This window comes from Toxorhynchites rutilus, chromosome 3 (genome assembly GCF_029784135.1).
Source record: "Toxorhynchites rutilus septentrionalis strain SRP chromosome 3, ASM2978413v1, whole genome shotgun sequence".
Taxonomy (NCBI): Eukaryota; Metazoa; Arthropoda; class Insecta; order Diptera; family Culicidae; genus Toxorhynchites; species Toxorhynchites rutilus.
In genome coordinates this window covers 224,663,744-224,684,272 of record NC_073746.1, presented here as the reverse complement: position 1 = coordinate 224,684,272, position 20,529 = coordinate 224,663,744, and the positions used below count along the sequence as shown (strand labels likewise).

The 20,529-nt window shown below is 37.2% G+C and overlaps 1 protein-coding gene across 10 annotated transcripts in view; it reads right to left on the bottom strand.

The window, feature by feature from the left end:
* LOC129776231 (synaptic vesicular amine transporter-like) overlaps window positions 1–20,529 on the bottom strand; it is a 128,627-nt gene that overhangs the window by 68,839 nt on the left and 39,259 nt on the right. For all 10 annotated transcript variants that reach the window (XM_055781752.1, XM_055781757.1, XM_055781753.1 and 7 more), the window contains one exon: window positions 13,705–13,955. In XM_055781752.1, coding sequence (XP_055637727.1) covers window positions 13,705–13,930 — 226 coding nt within the window. In that variant the 5' untranslated portion in view covers window positions 13,931–13,955. The remainder of the gene's footprint in view (window positions 1–13,704; window positions 13,956–20,529) is intronic.

The following is a 20,529-nucleotide window of genomic DNA, read 5'->3' as shown; positions in this document are numbered from 1 at the left end:
GAACGGCAGGGAGCGTGAAGCGAAATGAAAATAAAATAATAGTAGCACTTATTAGCCAAATAGCGTCGGGAATAGCTCTCCCGTGGCCAAGCAGGAATTGAGCTTTGGTGGAATCCTGGTGGGATGAAATCTACACTAAATAGATAGGTACGGCAAGTGGAAGACTGCGTTATTGCAAAAGTTGTGTATTTTACTATGAGAATTCCAAAATATAGTCCTTGTTGTCTGTAAACATTTCAAAAATATATGTAGATAGATTATGGAACTGGAAACTCCACCCTATCTACAGGTGCGGTTGAATCAGTTGGTGTATCGAGGTGTATCAAGTGTATCGAGCTAAAAGGAGACTATGTTGAGAAATAAATCGCCACTTTTCCAAAATTTTTGTTTTTTTGTAGGCTAAGTACTTATCGGACTGCCCTCGTACATCTAACTGAGCGGCAATCTCTAGAATACGCGTTACTACAGTGCAATTCGGAAGAAAATCCTTTTTAACGAAAAATCCCCCGACTAGAACGGGAACTCGAACCCCTGGCATGATAATATTAGTTGTTTTAGAAGAAACCCAGAGAACTTATTAATAAATTTGCGGTAGATAAGTGCTACATCTTGGACAGTTGAAAATTGATATATTTGAAGTATGAATTACTGCAATCCTTTTTCGTCAGATTTATCTTCATTCACGTTTAAAAAAAAAACAAAAAAAATAAACACTCAAAGTAATGTTAACAAAATGCGAGGAAGTTCATTAGAACGATTCAATTGCCTACATCCCTTCACATTGTAGCGGACACAGTTGTCAATTGAAATGACACACACATCGTGTAGTGTAATGCAAATAATGCCTTTCGCTGCCATACCAAAGCAAGGAAGTGAATTGAAAGGAACGGTATTAGCTTATGATGGCAGTCTACTTTTATTTCAGCTTCCGACCGGAAAAGTGCAAAGCATCAGGCACTGTAAAATTGCCCTTTAGAATGAAGCGACATTAAAGCACAGATGGATGCAGCCAACGCAAGAATGTTATGTAGAAAAAAAAGACAGAAAGAGTATCTGAAATCGGTGGCAATGGGGACGGGACTGAAAAAGTGATAAAAATGTACGACGATCAAATTTTTAAAAGAGAGGGTGTGGGGAGCAATCATCATGATGGCAGTGGAAATTTGTGAGGGATGGTGTTTCTTTAAGGTACAAGCTTTGCTTTTTCACCCGTCATTCAAGACACAATCGTCAGCTTTCCACCCCCGTTTGTAAAATGGGCCGCTTCTGTGATATCGCGAAGAAGGAGGAAAATCGAAATTGGTATTGAAAGGTTTTCTACTTCCTCTGTTTCCTACCATGAAACCACGGTATGCCTCTAAAATGAGTGAAATTTTGTTGCAGACTAAGATCAGGTTTGCAGTATAGCGGATCAGAAAACAATAGAAGCATGATTCAGAATGTAAACATTTTGGAAAATATGATGAGGATTCTATATGCTGACAACCCACGAATACATACTGTTATAGTTTGGTCGGAGAAAGATTAGAAATATGGTTGCTTGGAAATTTTGAAATATGTTTGAAAGGCTAAGGTACAATATCAGAATGGCATTTCTGACCCGATGACGATCATTTTGTCTGTGGACTTTTAATCAGAATCCAAAATTTATTTTCGAAGATGAAAAATGAAAATTGACTGTCCTCTAAGTCGCTTCACTTCGACTAGGACATTCGCCGATGAACAATTTGCTAGAGCAAATGGTTATTCTTATTGAATTTTTGTATTGGATAGTGTGTTTATCACACAATCAATGTAATATACCTGGTATACTTTTTACGTTGATACATCCATACATGAGAGAGAGAGAGAAAAGAGTTCAGTCTTACATGTACCTCGTTGCCCGCGTACACAAGCTTATTTCAACATACATACGAAGTGGAACAAAAACTTGGTTTCTGAGGCAAAAAAGTAGTCACACCATCAATAGACGGCTTCATTGTTTACCCGCCGTGAACTCAAACATCAATACATGCATAGGGGAAGTGGGGGAATAGTGGTCACTCTAAGGAATATGCCCATTTCCACCGTCAACATACCACTTCAATTCCCGTTTTTCGAAGAATATTATAGTTCAACTCATTGTTGTTCAAGATAGAAAACTGCTTTTACTATAAAAATTCAAAATAGTACATTTTTTATCATTAGAAAAAAAAATAAAAAATTGAACATTTTTTTGCTTGGAGGTATAGTGGTCACCTAGTGGGGGCAAAGTGGTCACTCGAACATATCAAGCTGAATGGGATAGATTTATGCGTATTTCCGCCCAAATTTGTTCAAATCATGTTTGATATAGGTAGGTATGAAATAAGCTTGGTTTATTCACTTAGAGTCTCAATTTAAATTTTCTCATGCATACAAAAACGTAGTAAGAAACACATAACGTTCTACATAATGAGGCTTGGTTTAGTTGGAGTGGCATATTTTTCCAGGGTCAAAGCCACAAAAGGAATTTTCTAGGAGCAGAATGTGATGAGGTATATCAACTTTAGTAAACAGAACATTGACCACTTTGCCCCCCAAACATTAAAGTAATTTCTATGCTAATTAATCGCTGAGATTGGACAAAATATCTGTTCACCTCTCCTAGAATAGGTGAACAGTTGTCCAAACTGATGATTTGTCCAACATGTCAGATTGAATAAACTAAATTCCTTAGATACCATGCGCACAGAACCACGGCTCAATGGCTATCGAAGCAGAAATTTCTGTTTATTTTTATTTATATTTTAACATTTTGACAGCTCTACTGAAGTACAGGGTGACTCAAAAGTCATTAAATTCTTAAAACATAAAGTGACTATCAATACGGTTGCAATAGTTAATACCAAACAAGCAGGTGACCACTTTGCCCCCCTTGGCCAATTAGCCCCCACTACCCCTCCGTGATGATAAAACCGAGTTCCAAAGAAATAGATCGTGTTTTTGTCAAATTCCCTGCCTCAATAATAACAACCAAATAAACAACACAAAAGAATAGCTTGACATGCTCAATGCTTAATATTTTTGACATTTCCAGGAAATTTATGTATTTGTCTTGGCACTGATCCTAAACTCAATTGTGAGATAAACATTACTGAAAACCTTAAACAGCTTGAACCATGTGTACTCTGTGTGAACAGACTTGATACTTTCTCATGTTGCTTACTGTGTGAAATACTGATACTGTTTTCCTCTAGCTATAGTTCTAAATTGAACCTGTTCCAGGCAATACATGCCATTCTTTTAGTATGTTTACGGTGTAGATATTGTTAGTTCATGTGCGTGTGTGTGTTATGATCACTGATTTCAGAATTGATTCATTACTTCGTACTTTTTTACCTTATTTTTTTGTCAAGAAATGCGATGCGACACGGCTAGATCCGAACGAACCGAATTTTCTTCTAAACACAATCGCGTGAAAGTCGCTGAAGACATGCAAAAACAAATCATTGTCAACCCTACATTAATAAAACGCATTCTGACTGATGACTAAACAGAAGTTTACGAGTTTAACATGTAACCTAGCCAACAAGTATCAAGATGACGTCTTTCACCGGAATTAAAACCAAAAAATCATAATCTATGGCATCAAAGTGAAGGTAGCGTTGAGCATTGCCTTTGATTATCGTGAGGTTATGCACTCGGTATACATGTTAGACGTGTCTGAAAAGGTGAGAGAATAAAGAACTGAAACCAGTTTCAAAAAAGGTTTTTTAAACATAATGTTGATTTTTAAAAGTGACATGTTCTTGACATGTTTCTAAAAGTTTGCAGAACATGTAAATCGCGATAATTCATACATAAAAATGTTTTGAGTAAAACATTATTTTTCCAGGAGTCCATACAAAAATGCCATTCCAGAAACTATAAAAGATAGAAATCTAATGCCTTCGACAAAAGTTCATGTATCGCTATTTTGACTCTGAACAAAATTATGATTAGTTGTAAAATATAGAACAGCAGATTTTGACGCGACACTTTTTTATGTAGGACTATGTCTTTCATCAAAAAACAGGTTGCGATCTTAGGAAATAGAATTGACGTTAATAACTACTTTCGCTACGAATAAATTTCAATTATTTGCACACCAATCGAATTGGAAAATTTCTAACGATACATTCTGAATTTGTAAATATTATGAATTTGTTCACATTTGGTTGAGAGGTTTTACACGATACATAGGAAGAATGGCAGAAAAAACAAACAGCAGTGCAATTTTGTTCGATAGGTGAGTTCGAGCATTGTTTTCGGGTCAAGGTAGTGCGTATTTCAAATTGGAAGTTTTTGGCAACCGGTTCTCGCATGAGTTTTATTGGGAATCTCGTCAAAAGGGGTTTGAGTACTTTCGATGGCGCTTTGCGCTCTAAACATATTTCGTGCTAAGCTAAAGGGATGCAGAACTACGGTAGGCAACACTTTTAATTTCTCTGGGTTGGAACAAATTTACGAAGCTTCGAGCGAATTAAAAAATAATTGTAGCCTTACGTTAACAATGCGGTCGAGTCTTGGGCACTACCCTTCTAAGTTTTTTGAACCTTCTGGCAACTATAAAAAATCACAATTTTCATTATTAGATTACCAATTTTAATAACGATTTATTTTTATAAGGGCGTATCCAATACAATTCACCTTCTTTGGAGAAAAAAACCATTTCTCGAAATTGTTGAGAAATCAATGAACTATTAGGTAAAAATAACATTTTAAATACAACCTTATAAAATCTTACTCAGAAATTGAGTTCAATATTAATAATTTTGATAGCTCATAACTTGACCCCATATTATATTTCCAAAATAGTCCACTTATTTTTCAAAAAAAAATTACCAATGCTGCTTTGAACATCTGACCATTTAGGAGTGACCTTCAATACAATTCATATGTTCCAATGTGTTTCTTCTAGACTAGCCTTCCATTATTCAATGTATTCCAACGCAGTATCAAAATGTTTTTCCCAGTTTAAAAACAATAGCATACTATGTTTCACCTGAATCAACTAGAGTTTTAAGAACAGCGTGCATCTTATTAGTCAAAAATACCGTTTTGTCTCAAATTCCGAACACTACATTTTTAAATGTGAATTTACTGAACTTTAATGTAATAAATAATTGAATAATAAAAAACCTGACATTCTTTGTGGTTAACTTTGAAAAATCATAACTCAAAAACGAAAAAAACGCCTCTCTGGTTTCGATATATGATATGTGAGAAATTTTCATCTTTCCAGAAAAAATATAAAAAAATATAGCGCCTTAAGTCCCGAGACTATGAAAACAATAAAAAACGAATACAATCAGTAATAACGGGAGCAAAATTCAAATCTTCTGCAGGTATAGTAGTTTTTCAGAAAAGGTGATTGGCTTTAAATTGATACGTCGATCATCTGAATCGGTCTAGTAATTCAAAAGTTATGAATTTTTAAAAAAAGTAATTTTTTGAAAAAAGAGAAAAAAGTTTATTTTTCGGACTACGCTAAAATGGAAATGGTCACCCTAATGAAAAAATAAAAAAATACGAGTCAAACGGGCACTATATCGGTTTGGCGTGGAATAGCTGTATTTGTAAATGAATTTTATGGTGGACAAATGAATGGAAATGAATTGTATCCAAAAACCACATTTATTTCGTAAAAAGTACCATTTTAAGTAATGAGACACTGTTTAATGGCCAAAAAAGCTTAAGTGTTCAAAATTTGAGACAAAACGGTACTTCTCTCCTTCACATTGAATTCTGATAAAATTATCAAAAAGAAAAACAACTTCAGCGACATTGTCTCTTCCAACGAAGCCGATAAGTGTCCGATCTCTAGTAAAAATAAACCATAGTTTGAGGCGCGGGTTTTCGAACAAATCGCGTACTACAACAAGACATACAGTAGAACTCCGATTATCCGCGGAAAAGTCTGGCTAGCTCACCGCGAATAACGAAAATCACGGATAACACAACAAGCTACTAAAAATGAGTTCCAAAATCAAAATAAGATATTGCAGCATGAAAACTATATTTTATCAATACAGAAATCTTTAAACTATCCATCTACAAGATCGTGTACACTAGTAAAGGCTATTGAAATAATTTCTTTGAGATTTTGAAAAAATACGTTTTTGAGAAAAATGAATTTAAATGTTTTGAATATTTTTTTTCTGTATTATAGTGACTTTCAACACTTTTTGGCTGGTTCGTCACTGTTACTTCCACTTTTTGGAAGAATGTCGGGAGTGAGAATTGAACTCATGACCCTTAGCGTGAGAGGTATGGATGTTACCACTACGCCAGATCGCCTCCTCATTTTCAGTGTAATTTTTCTTTAAAAAACAAAAAAAAACAATTTCCTAAATTTCATCTTTTGATCAGAATTAAAAATTTTGTAAAAAATAAAGAAAAAGATGTTGGAACTTTTCAAAAAATAGTCTAAGTATTTTTCGAAGATTTCAAGTCTGCAAAGTTGCTTAAATGGTCAATGTCTTTTCAACTACAACTTTTCACTGCAATCTGTGTTGTTGCTACCAATGGCCAGTCGAGTTGGCATGAAATTCGTCTTTTATAACACTCATGATTCGTACATGATAGGTAACATAATAAAAGAGTCTTGCAATACAATTTAGTGCTAAAACGCAAAACATAAATTTTTTAAACACCTTATGGTCTTTATAATTTAAAAAGTCGATTTAGAACCGCTGACATTTGTTTTTCTTTTCGTAGAAATAATTCAGTAGCAGTGCAAGATTCTATCTCTGAAATCTAAAATCATCTGAAATTATAACAAGTTATAACAGATAAATGATATGAAGTCTTCAATCATTTGTGTATAGTTCACATTGTGAAAAATTTTGTGCGTCCAATAGACAGCTAGACTCACACGATGCGGAATACATTTATTCTATCTATCCTCTTCCGGACAGCCAGGATATATTACCTGCTGCCGGTTCGTATAATCGCATCCACTGCTATTATCGGGTGGATGAGCTGTATAAATACATACGATGAATATATGTGTATGTTTATTTGATGGCGCTACCAAATCAAGTATACAGTGTTTTTATCGTTTTCGAATTTTATTCCCACTTTGAAGGACTTAACTGTAACCAACTGTTCATTCACGCAACGACGAGTGGATAAAGCATTACCTAATTGAATCTCCAACACTGGAGCATGTGGAAAGGTGGTTCACCGTTTTCACCGTTTATCTTCAATTTAATTCGTCGTTGAAATGAATAAATAACCGAACAAACTCAATAAATTATTTCAGTGTTATGAGTTGAATAATCTGGATTAAGTCCCTGAAATGGGTACTTGTGACGTTTGTTGTAACGCTACAACGGCTTGTTAGTTTGTATCCCGATCAGGGATTCGTCAGTCATATTTTTGGGTCATTAATTAAACTTTCTTCCAGTTGAACATAGCGATTTTTTTGCATTACATCTAAATTATTTGCTTGTAATTTGGCTTCTTCATAATAAGCACTAATACAATCTAGACGTATGCATTATGTTCTAAATTCTACAACAATTTTTTTTGCTGTGCATATATCTATATATGTTACTTTATTTAAATCAATTTGGTTGGGTTAAAGAAATGTTGCGTAATGCTGTTAATTTGCAGCCATCAACTATCTGTTGTATGTAACTCACACGCTGAACTAAGCTGATTCCCTTTCCGCTCGTAAAAAAACTATGCTGAGACAGCCAAAGCAGTGCTAAAACTCGTTCAACAGTTGGCTCACGACTTCGCCGTATTTTATGGCCTTATTTTACGCGTTCTCAGATCTTCCTTTCTCTGCTGAGAAGCACCGACAGCAACACGTGACACTATGAGCTTCTGCGTGGAAATTTCAGTGTGAGCGTGTGAAAATATATGGGAGATGAAAATCCACATGCACCAGAATACAGCTTCCTGGCAAGCGGGCCAGTAGTTCCATTGACATATTCTTCACCGCCTTGCAGAATGGAAACACACGTCGTCTATCTCTCTCTCTTTTCCCCCACCAAGAAAATCAAGGACGAAGCGGATTATAATCCTTGTCAGCCCTGAAACGACCGGGCGGATGGTTACGGGAATCCATTATTGCATTGTATGGGAAGAATCACCCGAAAGCCATTGGAGGGAAATGGGAAGCGTGTTCTGAATGGAAATGAGAGATGAAAGCTGCATCAAGAGGAAACTCGTCGTTGTTGCACACGCTACACTTGGTTCTACTTGTTGCGCTCGTTTCAACTTGTTGATTACTAGCGTCGGGGAAGTAATGGAAATGAGCTGTAGGAAGCCACATATAATTTGGCTGTTCATTGTAATTGACAATTGCGCCGTTAAGAAGTTACTTCTGTTTCAATTAATGTTTTGGGTGCTATTGTTGAAATCGAAAAGCAAATTTATATATTGACTTTGAAGCAGTTATCACTGACGAATTGTCATATAATGGCGTATAACAAACTATATCTAGTCGATTATATAAAATTCAGAGTAATGTCTTCTGTTAGAACACCTTCATTTGCAGTCGATGCTGATGAAAGTGAGTCATCAGATGAGATTTAAGATGGTGGCTTTTCGATTCTTCCTTTTACCTTCAATCGAATTCTTTGATGTATATTTTCGTCTTTTTCATCGTCATGCGTAAACACTTGCTAACACTTTATGAGTCACTGTCAATTTTAACTAAGTTTGAGTGAACTTTTGGTTTAGCTGGGTAACATCGATAGTCTTTCTTTGGCGGTAGTTTTCTTAGCCTTGCCTATTACAAATATGGTTCGATGAAAGTACTTGTATTTTAAAACGGAACCTGTCTGTAGTAAACTACAATAAGCATTGTTGAGTTCCAGCAGGCATTTGTTCAAATTTTTTGGTTAAGAATGGAGGTTGACAATGAAAAACAATTGAACTTGAAAATCATGTTAGAATAAAATTACGCATTTTATATTTCAATGTATCGGGCAATGTACATTGCCCGATACATGGAACTTTTTTCCAAACACGGTCTATAATCCTTCGCACCAGTTGTTTCCCCACTTTTGGTAGCCACATTCTATATTTGTTTAAACTTCTTCTCGTCGATGGCAGATTCACCCTTCTTCGTTAGTTGGCCCAGTATTCTTCAATCGACCTTGCTTTTGGTCGGATTCCTATCGTTGGAAACCATGACGTCATTGTTGTTGTACCACTGTTCGGTCGAATTTGAATAGTGACAACTTAGCGAAGTCGGGTCATAAAAGCAGATCATCCTCATGAAAGACAGCAACCTGTTCTAAAAACACTCCTTTGGATAAATTTCCTGTTTGATGTTTACAAAAGTTATGGGAGCGTCACTCCTTAGACCGCAGTCACAGATTTCTTCGGATTCCGTTCGAAAAAAAATCTGTCCTACCATGATGCATACAAATGAACTTATCCTGATGACATATGCCTACTATCCTGTACACTCTTCAGTTCCTAAAATTTCGTGTGATCAATTGACGTAAGACTATGTCTTTCATTACTGTACTCGGGTGTAAGTTTAAAAATTCGAAAACGAGAGCGTTACGTTTGAGCTGCAATGTTTTGAGGTTTTAACCTTATGCCGCATTAACGAAGTGGTATGATAATCACTTCATTGGGAAGAGAATAGGTGTACGAGTTATATATTTAATACTTATTGACTCAAACACTGCTTCGAAAGCAAACTACTGAAATTAAAAAAATCTATATATAAATGAGGTTCGAAAACCCATCTCAGTCATGTGAGGCCAGCGATTGATGCATGCCTTCCAGCCGAAACGCTATACATATTGTGCTCCCCTTGGTCAAACTCAGTTTTTATGTTGTTACCGTGTTGAACGGACGTGCATAATTTGATTTCATGCATTCTCAGAATATGTACAAAGCAAGCCTAGAACAGAGCTTGCACTGACGAGCCGAAGCATAGCAGAAGAGAAATATTAAACAGAGGTACCGTGTCGGGTCTCATACAGTCGGATGGAGAATGTTTGTGTATGATTGAATGATGAAGGTAGATGATTGTGGCAGTGGGACAAATATAAAATCGTCGTTGTGTTTTGCTGTCGCAAGAAGAAGAACATTATGAAATTATCCATTGTCCATCTAATTCTCAATAAATCAAGTTAAAAGTGTATAGAATCACAGTCGGCATTAGTTGTCAGGATAAGTCATTTGTTTATTTCATGGTTTCATCGGAGCAAGAGCGCTGTGATTCGATCTTACACGCTTAAACCGAAAACACCGCTCTACCCGCTCGAGAATTAGCAAAATTTGTTGAATCTACATAACCGGCGTGAACGACAGTTCATTGCATGGGAAAAAAAACTGTAATTGTGGACTGATAAGCGGAACTTTCATCACTTCTGCTGTCATGAATAAGTAAATTTACTACGAGGACCGCCCACGGAAGAGACTACTTCCTTTCCCGGAGCAATGATTGGACGGCCAGACTTGGTTAACTCGCATTACTCGCAAAATAGTGGTGCAGCAAAAAATGGTGTTATAGTGGAACCCAAGGAGATGAATCCGACCAGTACTTCGGAACCAAGGCCCCTAGGCTTCCACTTTTACTCGTAAATTCGTTAGGAAATTCCTTATCTGGCAAGCAGTTGTAGACAGAGATCTGAGTTTTCTTTAATTTTTTAATTTCGAAAATGACAAGCACTGATAATGAGTAATTACGAATATTGCTTTAAAGGGTGTACTGTTTTAAATCCGCATACACTCAAATTGCTCTAACTTTTGATCCGTTGAGTAAAATTAATTGGAATTATGCGTAGACAAAGTTTAATTTGCATTGCTTACATTCTGAGTTAATTTCATCAGGTGCGTGAATTTTTCAAATAGGCGACGAAAGAACAGTGCGTGCACGAAAAAGTTTTGTACGAGTACTTCGAAAATAAGGATCTGTCGCGTCGTGCCATCGGAAGAAAATTGGGATTCATGAATTCCACGTTGTCTGGTATCAACGGTTCGAAGAACGTCTAATTGTTGAACGGGAATGAACATCCAGAAAAAAAGTCGTTGGGTTAACGAAAACGATCACAAACGCGTGGTTGGGGCGGTTTGGAAACCAAACGCCACAGTTTGAGATGTGGCTAAAAAGTTGCATGTGAGCAAGACGACTTTCGTCCGGAATACCCAAACTCGAGCTGGACTACGTACGTTTAAGGTTCAGAAGTCTCAAAACCGTGACGAGAAACAGAATACGGTCGCAAAAAGCCGTGCCCGGAAGTTGTACGACCAGAAGTTAACAAAACCACACTGCTGGGTAATGGATGAAAAGACATATGTGAAGGCGGACTTCAACCAGATTTCAGGAAAACTGTCGATTCTGAGGTCGCGGAGAACCTTATGGCTGAGACGAAGGCGACATAATTTAAATGCCATAATAATGATGCCAAAACTAACTCTAATTGTTTCTTTTTTCTCTCTGAAAATTTTGTGATAAAGGGTGTGTCACATCAAATTGCATCACGGAAAAAACGCTGTAGAAATTTAATTTTTAGGAATTATATATTCAGCTTTCGCTTATAATCAGATAAGAGTGTATAGATCACGTTGGCCATGCTTCACTGTCAATTTTTCGTAAATTTGGAAAAATGTCGTCGAACGAAAAAGAGCGTCGTGAATTAATCTTGTACACTCATTTCGAGAATCCGGAGTTGTCACATCGGGACATCTGTAAGATGCTGGGAATCGTCCAATCCACGGTCATCAGAGTACTAAAACGATACTTCGAGAACCTAACCATCGACCGGAAGGTGAAGAACGGCAAAAATGGATGCTCCGTCAGTGAAAAAGATCACAAGCGCGTAGTTAAGCAGTTTAGACGTGATCCGAGAAGTTCGGTCCGGGATGTCGCCAATAAGCTGAATTTGTCAAGTTCATTCTTCCAGCGGACCAAGCAGCGGGAGGGCCTGCGTACATACAAGGTTAAGAAGGCTCCTAACCGCGACGAAAGGCAAAACATGGTGGGGAATACGTGAGCCCGGAAGCTGTACACCGAAATGCTGACGAAGCCGCATTGCCTGGTAATGGACGACGAAACTTACGTCAAAGCGGACTTTCGTCAGCTGCCGGGCCTGTTGTTCTTCTCCGCAGAGGACAAATTCAGCGTTCCGGAGGAGATTCGCAAGCAGAAACTATCCAAGTTTGCCAAAAAGTACATGGTGTGGCAAGCGATCTGCTCTTGCGGAAAGCGGAGCGCCCCCTTCGTGATGACCGGCATGGTAAACGGGCAGGTTTACCTTAAGGAGTGCCTACAGAAGCGCTTACTACCACTATTGAAGCAGCACGAGGGCCCGACCATCTTCTGGCCGGATCTCGCTTCGTGCCACTATTCAAAGGACGTGTTGGAGTGGTACGAAGCCAACGGGGTCACCTTCGTGCCAAAGGAAATGAACCCGCCCAACGCGCCTTAGCTTCGCCCAATAGAGAAATATTAGGCGATTTTGAAGCAGGCCCTCCGGAAGAACCCAAAAGTTGTCAAATCGGAGGCGGACTTCAAGAGAAAATGGATTTCTGTTCAAAAAAAACTACAACCTGACGTTGTACAGAACCTTATGGACGGGGTAAAGAGGAAGGTGCGAGCATACGGGCTTGGGCTCGAAGTATGAATAAAAAGAAAATGCCAAAAGTTGTTTAATAGTTTTTATTTTACTGTCTAAAATGTTCAAAAGGATCGGTCTACTGGGCGAATTTCTTCAGCGTTTTTTCCGTGATGCAATTTGATGTGACACACCCTTTAATCGAATAAAAACTCGAATTTTGAGAATGAAATTTGTGTGTTCTGACTTGTAACGGTACACCCTTTATTGATGTGGTATTCAAGCCAAAAGCCAAACATCACAGGGGAATTAACTGAAAGTTACATAACATTTACGTGAAGCGACTTTACCATAATTGTGGTGAAACAACTGATAGAAGATGCACTACGGTGAATTAATTGCCGTTCAGAAAATCAAGTTTCAGGTTGTATTCAAAGGGTGTGAAAAGCGTTGTCAGAAGTATATTATTTCTTGGGTAAACTAGACAGAAGGAAACTATGATAAATTAAACAAATGTTCAGAAAAACCAGGCGTACGCAAAACGTGAAGCAGTAGCAATGAACTTATGATTTTTACAGCATACGTCTCACGCATGATTCTTGGAATATATCAACAGAACTATCCATCGTGGAAAGAATTACACTCAAAAATAACGTTGAAAATCATTGGATTCTGATTCATGAATCGGTTTGAACAACCTGAACAACTCACTAAGTTTACTCGAATTTCTAGTACATGAATACATAATAAAGTTTTCCAGAAAGTAAGTCGCAATTCATAACTAATGGTGGAATACATGCAACACTCATATTCGTGGGAACACCTACACTAGCCGATATCAGAGATCACAGGAAAAAAAACTTGGAAATGGTGTAGCTTTGAACTGATGCACATCTCATCTCCATGCGTTCTTTCAACACAAGTTAACAGTCTTTCGAAAAAAACACTGGGGTATTTTTGACGTTTTACTTTGCTCTGTTGATAATTTTTGCCGAGTGTATATTGATTTGATAGCTTCTAGACATTACATAGGGATTGCATTGATAACAGCTGAAACCGATATCCATATCGAAAATCGCTGGATGCTTTCTTTCACATTAAATGGTTGTCAAATAAAATGCTTCGATCATTTAGAGGATTTTGGAGATTTAACATAGAGTTCACTTACCAACGACGGTCAGCAACATATTGTCGAGCAGCAGCGCAATGGCAACGATGACGAGCACCAGGCGTCTCGAACCGCGCCATCGTAAGATGCTGGCCTTGACTGATGCCCATGATCCCGATGGAGGAGGTGATTTCGGCAGCGAAGTTGAAGATGTTGTATTGTTGTAATTGTTGTTAGCCGCAGCGGTAGGTCCCTGGCCGTTTCCCCCCGGCTCGGTTGTTTGCATTGCAACTCGCTGAGAGCTCTGTTGACTGCGGTGATATTGATGAAGGCGGCAGATATTTCACAAACACGCGCGAGACCATGGAAAGAAAATGAAATCAAAAGAGGATTACTTTCGTCCGTCCTGCGAGGGATAGCTATTATCTTTGGTGATACATTTCGTGGCTCTGTAAGCCGTTCCCGGTAATATGAGTCATAAATAAGACGGAAGACGGGTGGAATACGCTAACAGACACCATAAGCTATAGGCAGAGCGTAACAATTGAGATATTTTGCCTCATTTTTCAGTAAAAGGGTTTACTCTGCACTCATTCTTCGAGTGGATGGATTTCGTAAATAGATGGTGCGACAATCGTGTACCTTTGAATGTGAATACATTTTACAATTTTATCGAGACATATACTAGTTTCAGAATGATTTTGTTATCATTATAACATCTATAAAATTTTATATTTTTCAAATAACATATTTCGTTAACACCGAATATTTAACATTTTGCTGCCATTCAACGGCATCAAAGCACATTAAGATATGATGTTATCGAAAAAAAAACGAGAAAACGAAGCAAAGCGAAGAGATCAAATCGGCTCGACGTCATTCATCAGTTAACTGAAATTCCTAGGTCGGTATGGCATGAATATATTTTATCTAGTTATTCGAAAATTCAGGTTTGTCTCGAAGGTGCCGTTTGTCATCAAGGTAAGTAGTCTAACGGCAGAACGATAAAAAACGAATCTTAGTGATAAAATCATTCTGGTAACCAGCTATGTCCAGATGCCAGAAATGTGCTAAACGAGTTAACGACATCTTATTGGCGGTCACACCAGTTTATTTTGACTATGGATTAATATCATTATTGATGTAGGTTTTTGTAGCTTGGAAGGACAATTGTGTACCAGGAAGCAGACAGTGACTGCGTTTGAGAGATTTTCCGATAATCCAGATCAGTTTGCTAGCAGCAAGAGTGAACAACGGGACAGTATAAAATTATATTATATAAAAAAAGTTGAGATTCTTGTGACATAGAAACTATATAAAAACCAAATTACAAGTACAATCTTTCACACGAATACCCCATGTATTTGAATCCAATAACGCTGTATATTCCAAGAAATCTTGATAATAACTCAAATGTTAGCTTCCAGTTGAGTATCAAATGGAAGGATAGGTTTGGGAAGCCGTCTGGACAACTGTATATCAGAAACTACTACTTATCGATTACTCCCGGTTGAGTTTGCTAATGATCGATTATTTGGAACCGTTAGGCAAGTTCGTACTGCTAAAATAGTGATTTGCATGACGAAAATGTTGATAAACTCATTCGACGATTACAAAGCTGAATTACTCAACTTCCGTTATCAGTTCCATTTACTAAGCCTTACGGAATAAACGCTACTCGATTTGCTAGTTGCATCAGTGTTTTCTGGGTCAGAATTCTAACCTAATACAGATTTAGTTCTCATGATGACTAATGTAGGGTGTTGATGTGTTAATGGACTATATTGATTTCTTTGGAAGCTCAAAGAAACAAATTTTTGACCGTCCGAATTCGCTTAATTTGTTGTTATAGGACAAGCAAACCAATCTAGTTTAGTTTTGAAATACTCTTCATGTATGTGATGCAAATATTAGAAACAGGCGCCGAAAGTACAGTTTCGAAATCGTTTTTATGGACGATAAAAAGTAGGACTGATACAGAAGCAAATGAACTAAACTCAACTCTTAGATTGCTTATCTGGACTTTCTGAATCAGCATGTGAGAGGAATTTCCCAGAATTTACGCAAGAAGTTCTACTTTAGTCTTCAACTCATATTTTATCTTATTGAATTTGGTTAGTTATAATACCGCATTGATATTCGGCCAGGAGGAATGATTCACGGGTTCGTCGTTATTTCTGTATTATAGTGACTTTCAACACGGTTCGTCACTTTTACCTTCCATTTCGGAAGAATGTTGGGAGTGAGTATTGAACTCGTGATCTTTAGCGTGAGAGGTATGAATTAGAGTTCGTAATTTGTTTGGGTTCAAATGATTTGTAGTTTTTTGCTGTATTTTAGCCTACGCTTTATAGAAATCTGATTGCGACGGCCGAGAGTGGAAAACCTGAGAAGGTAACCGAGAAAATTCCTCTAAAAACAATCTACCCGGCGATATATTCCGTAATTCATCGCACGTACTTTGTAACTTCAATCGCAACGGGGGAGTGTTATCTTTCTTACGTAATTGCCATGAATAGCAACTATTACAATCATCCTTCTTATGGGCTTTGGACCCTCTGCTCGAGACCTTTTCCGGACATGCTACTATAGAGATCCACCATTTGCAGACGGAGTTGACAGGAATTCCACAATCCTATGTATAAAAAAACAAAGAAGAGGGCCGGAATTGGAATTGGAAACTGACTAATGCTACCGATGTAAACCCGATTGAGGTATATATTGATCATATCAACATTAATATTCCAATAAGGCCCAAAAGGTTTTTTTTATAATTTTCTCAAACTTTATTGGTTAGAACAGCCATACCCTACCAGCGACCCGCGGGCCATATATGGCCCAACGGGCTCTTTTTGTTGGCCCATCTGGTGTGACTTAATTTTAAAATATTTTGTATGAGTAACAAACCCTTTGAAATCATTACCTATTTTTCGATGTAGGACTACGTATTTCAGTAATGCTGTCAAATAAAATAAAAAGGGAACATTTAAATTAAATAAAAATAGCAAATGCATCGTTCGTTCTACGGACAATGTGGATGAAGAAAATATTGCAATTTAGGCTTCACCATTTTCAATTTATGGAGCGTGGAGGGTGCTTCTGTATTTTTGCACCACATCATTTCTGCATCTGTACTGGGGTGTAAGTTTGGAAATTCGAAAGTGAGAGATTGGTTAGTGGTTGATACATATCGTCAGATGGCCATGAAAGCACTACAAATATTGTGCTCGCCCTGGCCGACCTCAGTTTCAGTATAGATGCGAAGTAAGCATAGTGCAGAGCTTGCACTGACGGGCATATAGGCCATACCGCGTTGGTTTTCATACCTTCAATTGGAGATTGGTTATGTATGATTGAATCACACTTACGAATTGTAGATTTTTTTTTGCATTTTCAAATGAATAACGGTAACGGGAGAGCAAATATGTAATCATCTCAAGTTCAGGTATCTTGCACGAGAAGAATCCTCGCGTGCAAGATACTGAGTACGCTACGTGCAATGGCAATAAGGACATAAGGAAATAAGAAATAAGGACACGAGTATATTGTTCTCGCGAGTACAAGAATGAATCATGAATCGCCCATCATCAATTAATTCTACTAATCCACGCAAGCCCATCGGTCCTTTTCAGAACCACCAAAAGTTTCTGATTTATTTTAGAAAGTTCGATGTATTCTAAAATAATTAATTAAAGGTGAATTAATTTTTATATATTTTACCGGAAGAGAGCTTCTGTGAATATGAGAGCATGTTCGGATTTATTGGTGTAATGATGATGATGTATTGAATATCTCAGACTCTCAGACTTTCTCAGTCCTTTTACCCATAAAAAAGCCCAGTTTGAAAAACTAAACTAAACACTTGGCCTTGTAAAAGGCCATATGGAAAGCCTCGCTGCCGCTGCCATCTGGTCGCTACCAGAATAACTTATAAATCGTGAATGGCTTATTGGTGACATTATTTGATTAACTTTCTTGAATGCGAGCATTGTTTTCGGGTTAAAAGTGATGCTAAAGTGCAGCGCACTAAAATTTCATGCCGGATGTGAAGAATGTCTTTTTCAGTGGTAAGAGCTGTAGGATTGGGCGATCTTTAGAGAAATATAGATCTTTACGGATCGATATTCTAAATGGCGTAGGGATCGGTTCACTGATAAAATCGGTACGCTGAATTGATATATGAAAAATCGAATGCTTTTTTTCCAATTTATTACTTATTCTTCATAAGTGTTCACATTTCTATTCAGACATCAAAGGTATTTTAGTTTTATTCTCAGCATGAAGATCACAAAAATTTTTTTTAATTATTTTATAAATTGTATTTTCCAGGGCATTCGTCTTGTACCGTCATGTAATTATTTAATTAATTAAATTAATTGAGAACTATTATTCCAAAAACTGATATTCATTCAGAACTCCACTGACAATAATTCCATAAAATCCTACCATGCCATTCAGCGCACTGTGTTAAAATAAGCATTTAGTTGAAATTTCTATGAAAAAAAACACGCATTAATTGTATTCTGAGAGGTATGTTCGAAAATACGTGTTTACCAGTGTATACCAGAGTTTACTAAATTTCTTTAACAAAAAATCCCCGCCCAAAACGAAAATCGAATCCGCAGCCCCGGCATGACATCAGTGACGCTTACCACTTGGCCACGGGAGCCACTGTGTAACAACATACAGCTCGAAGATAAGCTTTCTGGTGTTACATTGGATCGTTTCAACACCATCAAATACCTCGGCGATATGCTAGACTCCAAAGCAGGACTCGGCAAAGTCATATTCAACTGAGGATAGTCAGCGGACTATGAAGAAATTCGCCTTCTTATTCAATTGGAAATGAGTTTTGACTTCTTCCAGCAGTTTTTCCGTCAATATGACTCAACATTCATTCGGTTGTTGAGTGGATCTTTGTAGCATACCTGATAACTGTCTACGTTCATTGGTTTGGGTTCACGGTGGGTAAACAATAAATCGTCCATTAACACTAAACCTACCGATGTTTCATGTATACCTATTGCTACCACAGCTGGTCAAGTGACCCTTTATGAATAGTTAGTGAACAATGACTCGATTTAAATAGTTTTGTTGAGAAACGTGGCGTACCATTTTTCTCCTGTATATTTCGACATTTTAGGATAACAATTTTTAGCAAAATAATTAAATTTCAATTTTTGACACGCAAAATAGTACTGTAGATTGGAATGGTTACTGGTAGCTCGCTTGGATAGTGAGCAATAAAATTAATTCTAATCATTCACTATTCATTCACAAATACAACAAAATGACCCGTTGCGGTAGTTAGGGCAGATAACATATATTTCTCAGTAAAAAAATAACAAGAGAGGAGTAAACACTGAAAAATGCATTCGATGTATGTTTTAAGAAAAGTAGTGTAGGCAAATCATGTTGTGACAATGTAATTTGCAAGAGAATTTTGACTAAAAGTTTCAAATGGGTCATCTGATCCCTCGTGGTAGGTTTAGTGTTAATGGTGTAACTAATTGTTTGCATCATAAATCAAGTTTTCGTTTCACTTTATATGGACGTGAAAATAAGATTATGTGCGCGGGTAAAAAGATTCGTGTCAGGGAGAGTAGAAGTGTGGATTGAAGTCAGGGCATATTTGTATTTATTAGACACGTCAATTAGAATAACCATTGGCTAGATAGTGCATCAGTGATCCTCCTCTCAACGCTCGTCAATTCATATTCTAGTCAATTCAAATCATGTTGACGCCGAATGCCGAAGTAGTCCTAGTCGAAGCGAAGCTACTGAGAGGATTTCGGGGCCTGCTTCAAAGTAAATCGACCACATCTCCTACACAGCGCTGCCAATGTTCCAGTTTAAACTGGATTCTTCCAATTAAATCCAAACAGTTAACTCCTGAAATCTTTAAAATATTATCTAGTTTTATCCAGTTTTTTTATATGTGTGCTTCAGTTTTACCCATTTTATGTAAAATAAATTAAAAATGTATAAATATTATTCCTCCCTCACTCTTGCTATCTAAGAACTTTTTCTGAATATAACCTCAACAAAACGAAGAATAGAAACAGCCTGAAAAACATTATGATGAAAGGCATAGTGGCTACGAAAAACTACGTTTTTTTCACGGGGAACAATCGGGAGGTAGTTCGTTTATTTTTAATACAAGTTTTTGTCTTTAACATTTTTTAAAATTCTTCGTGAGTGAGAAAAAGATTGCAACACTATAGAAATGTCAAAATTCGTGTTAGAAGAAAAAGAACCTGCTCCTACATCATCTATAAAGAGTTTAACCCTTTGAATCCTTGTTATACGCGAAAAGTGCGAGGAGCGCGATAGCGCTCGTTGTGTTCTATGTTAATATTCTTGGCTTGGCACCTCTTAACGTAGGATTTCATCTTTCTGGGACATTTGAGAAGAGAACTTCACGCACTTCGTGCAGCAAGCCATAATTTTGAATGAAATTGCGTAAATATAATTTTTCATTATTTTAAATAAATAATATATGCATAGATAAGGAAGTTAATGTGAATGAATTTTATAAACCTCACTTCTTATGTATTTTTTTTCCCAATAATACAACTTTTGTAATCTTATCAGTTATCTACGTTCTTGAGTATTTTTTTAAATATACCCAAACCAATCCGCATTTTTGGCATATGCTCACAAAATTTGCTCCCCACTCAAACGGTTAATGCACTTGATTCTATCTTCGGCGTCACGAAGCACTACTGTTCGCTGGTTCTCTCGATTGTCGACTATGCTTATGTGGTGTGGTCACCGTTCTACCAAAAAATATTCAACGAATTAATTCGATACAGCTGCGAGGATCGATGCAGATAGATAAGATTGAACTTATTAGTATTATGAAGGAGGTATACCAGGGCCCCA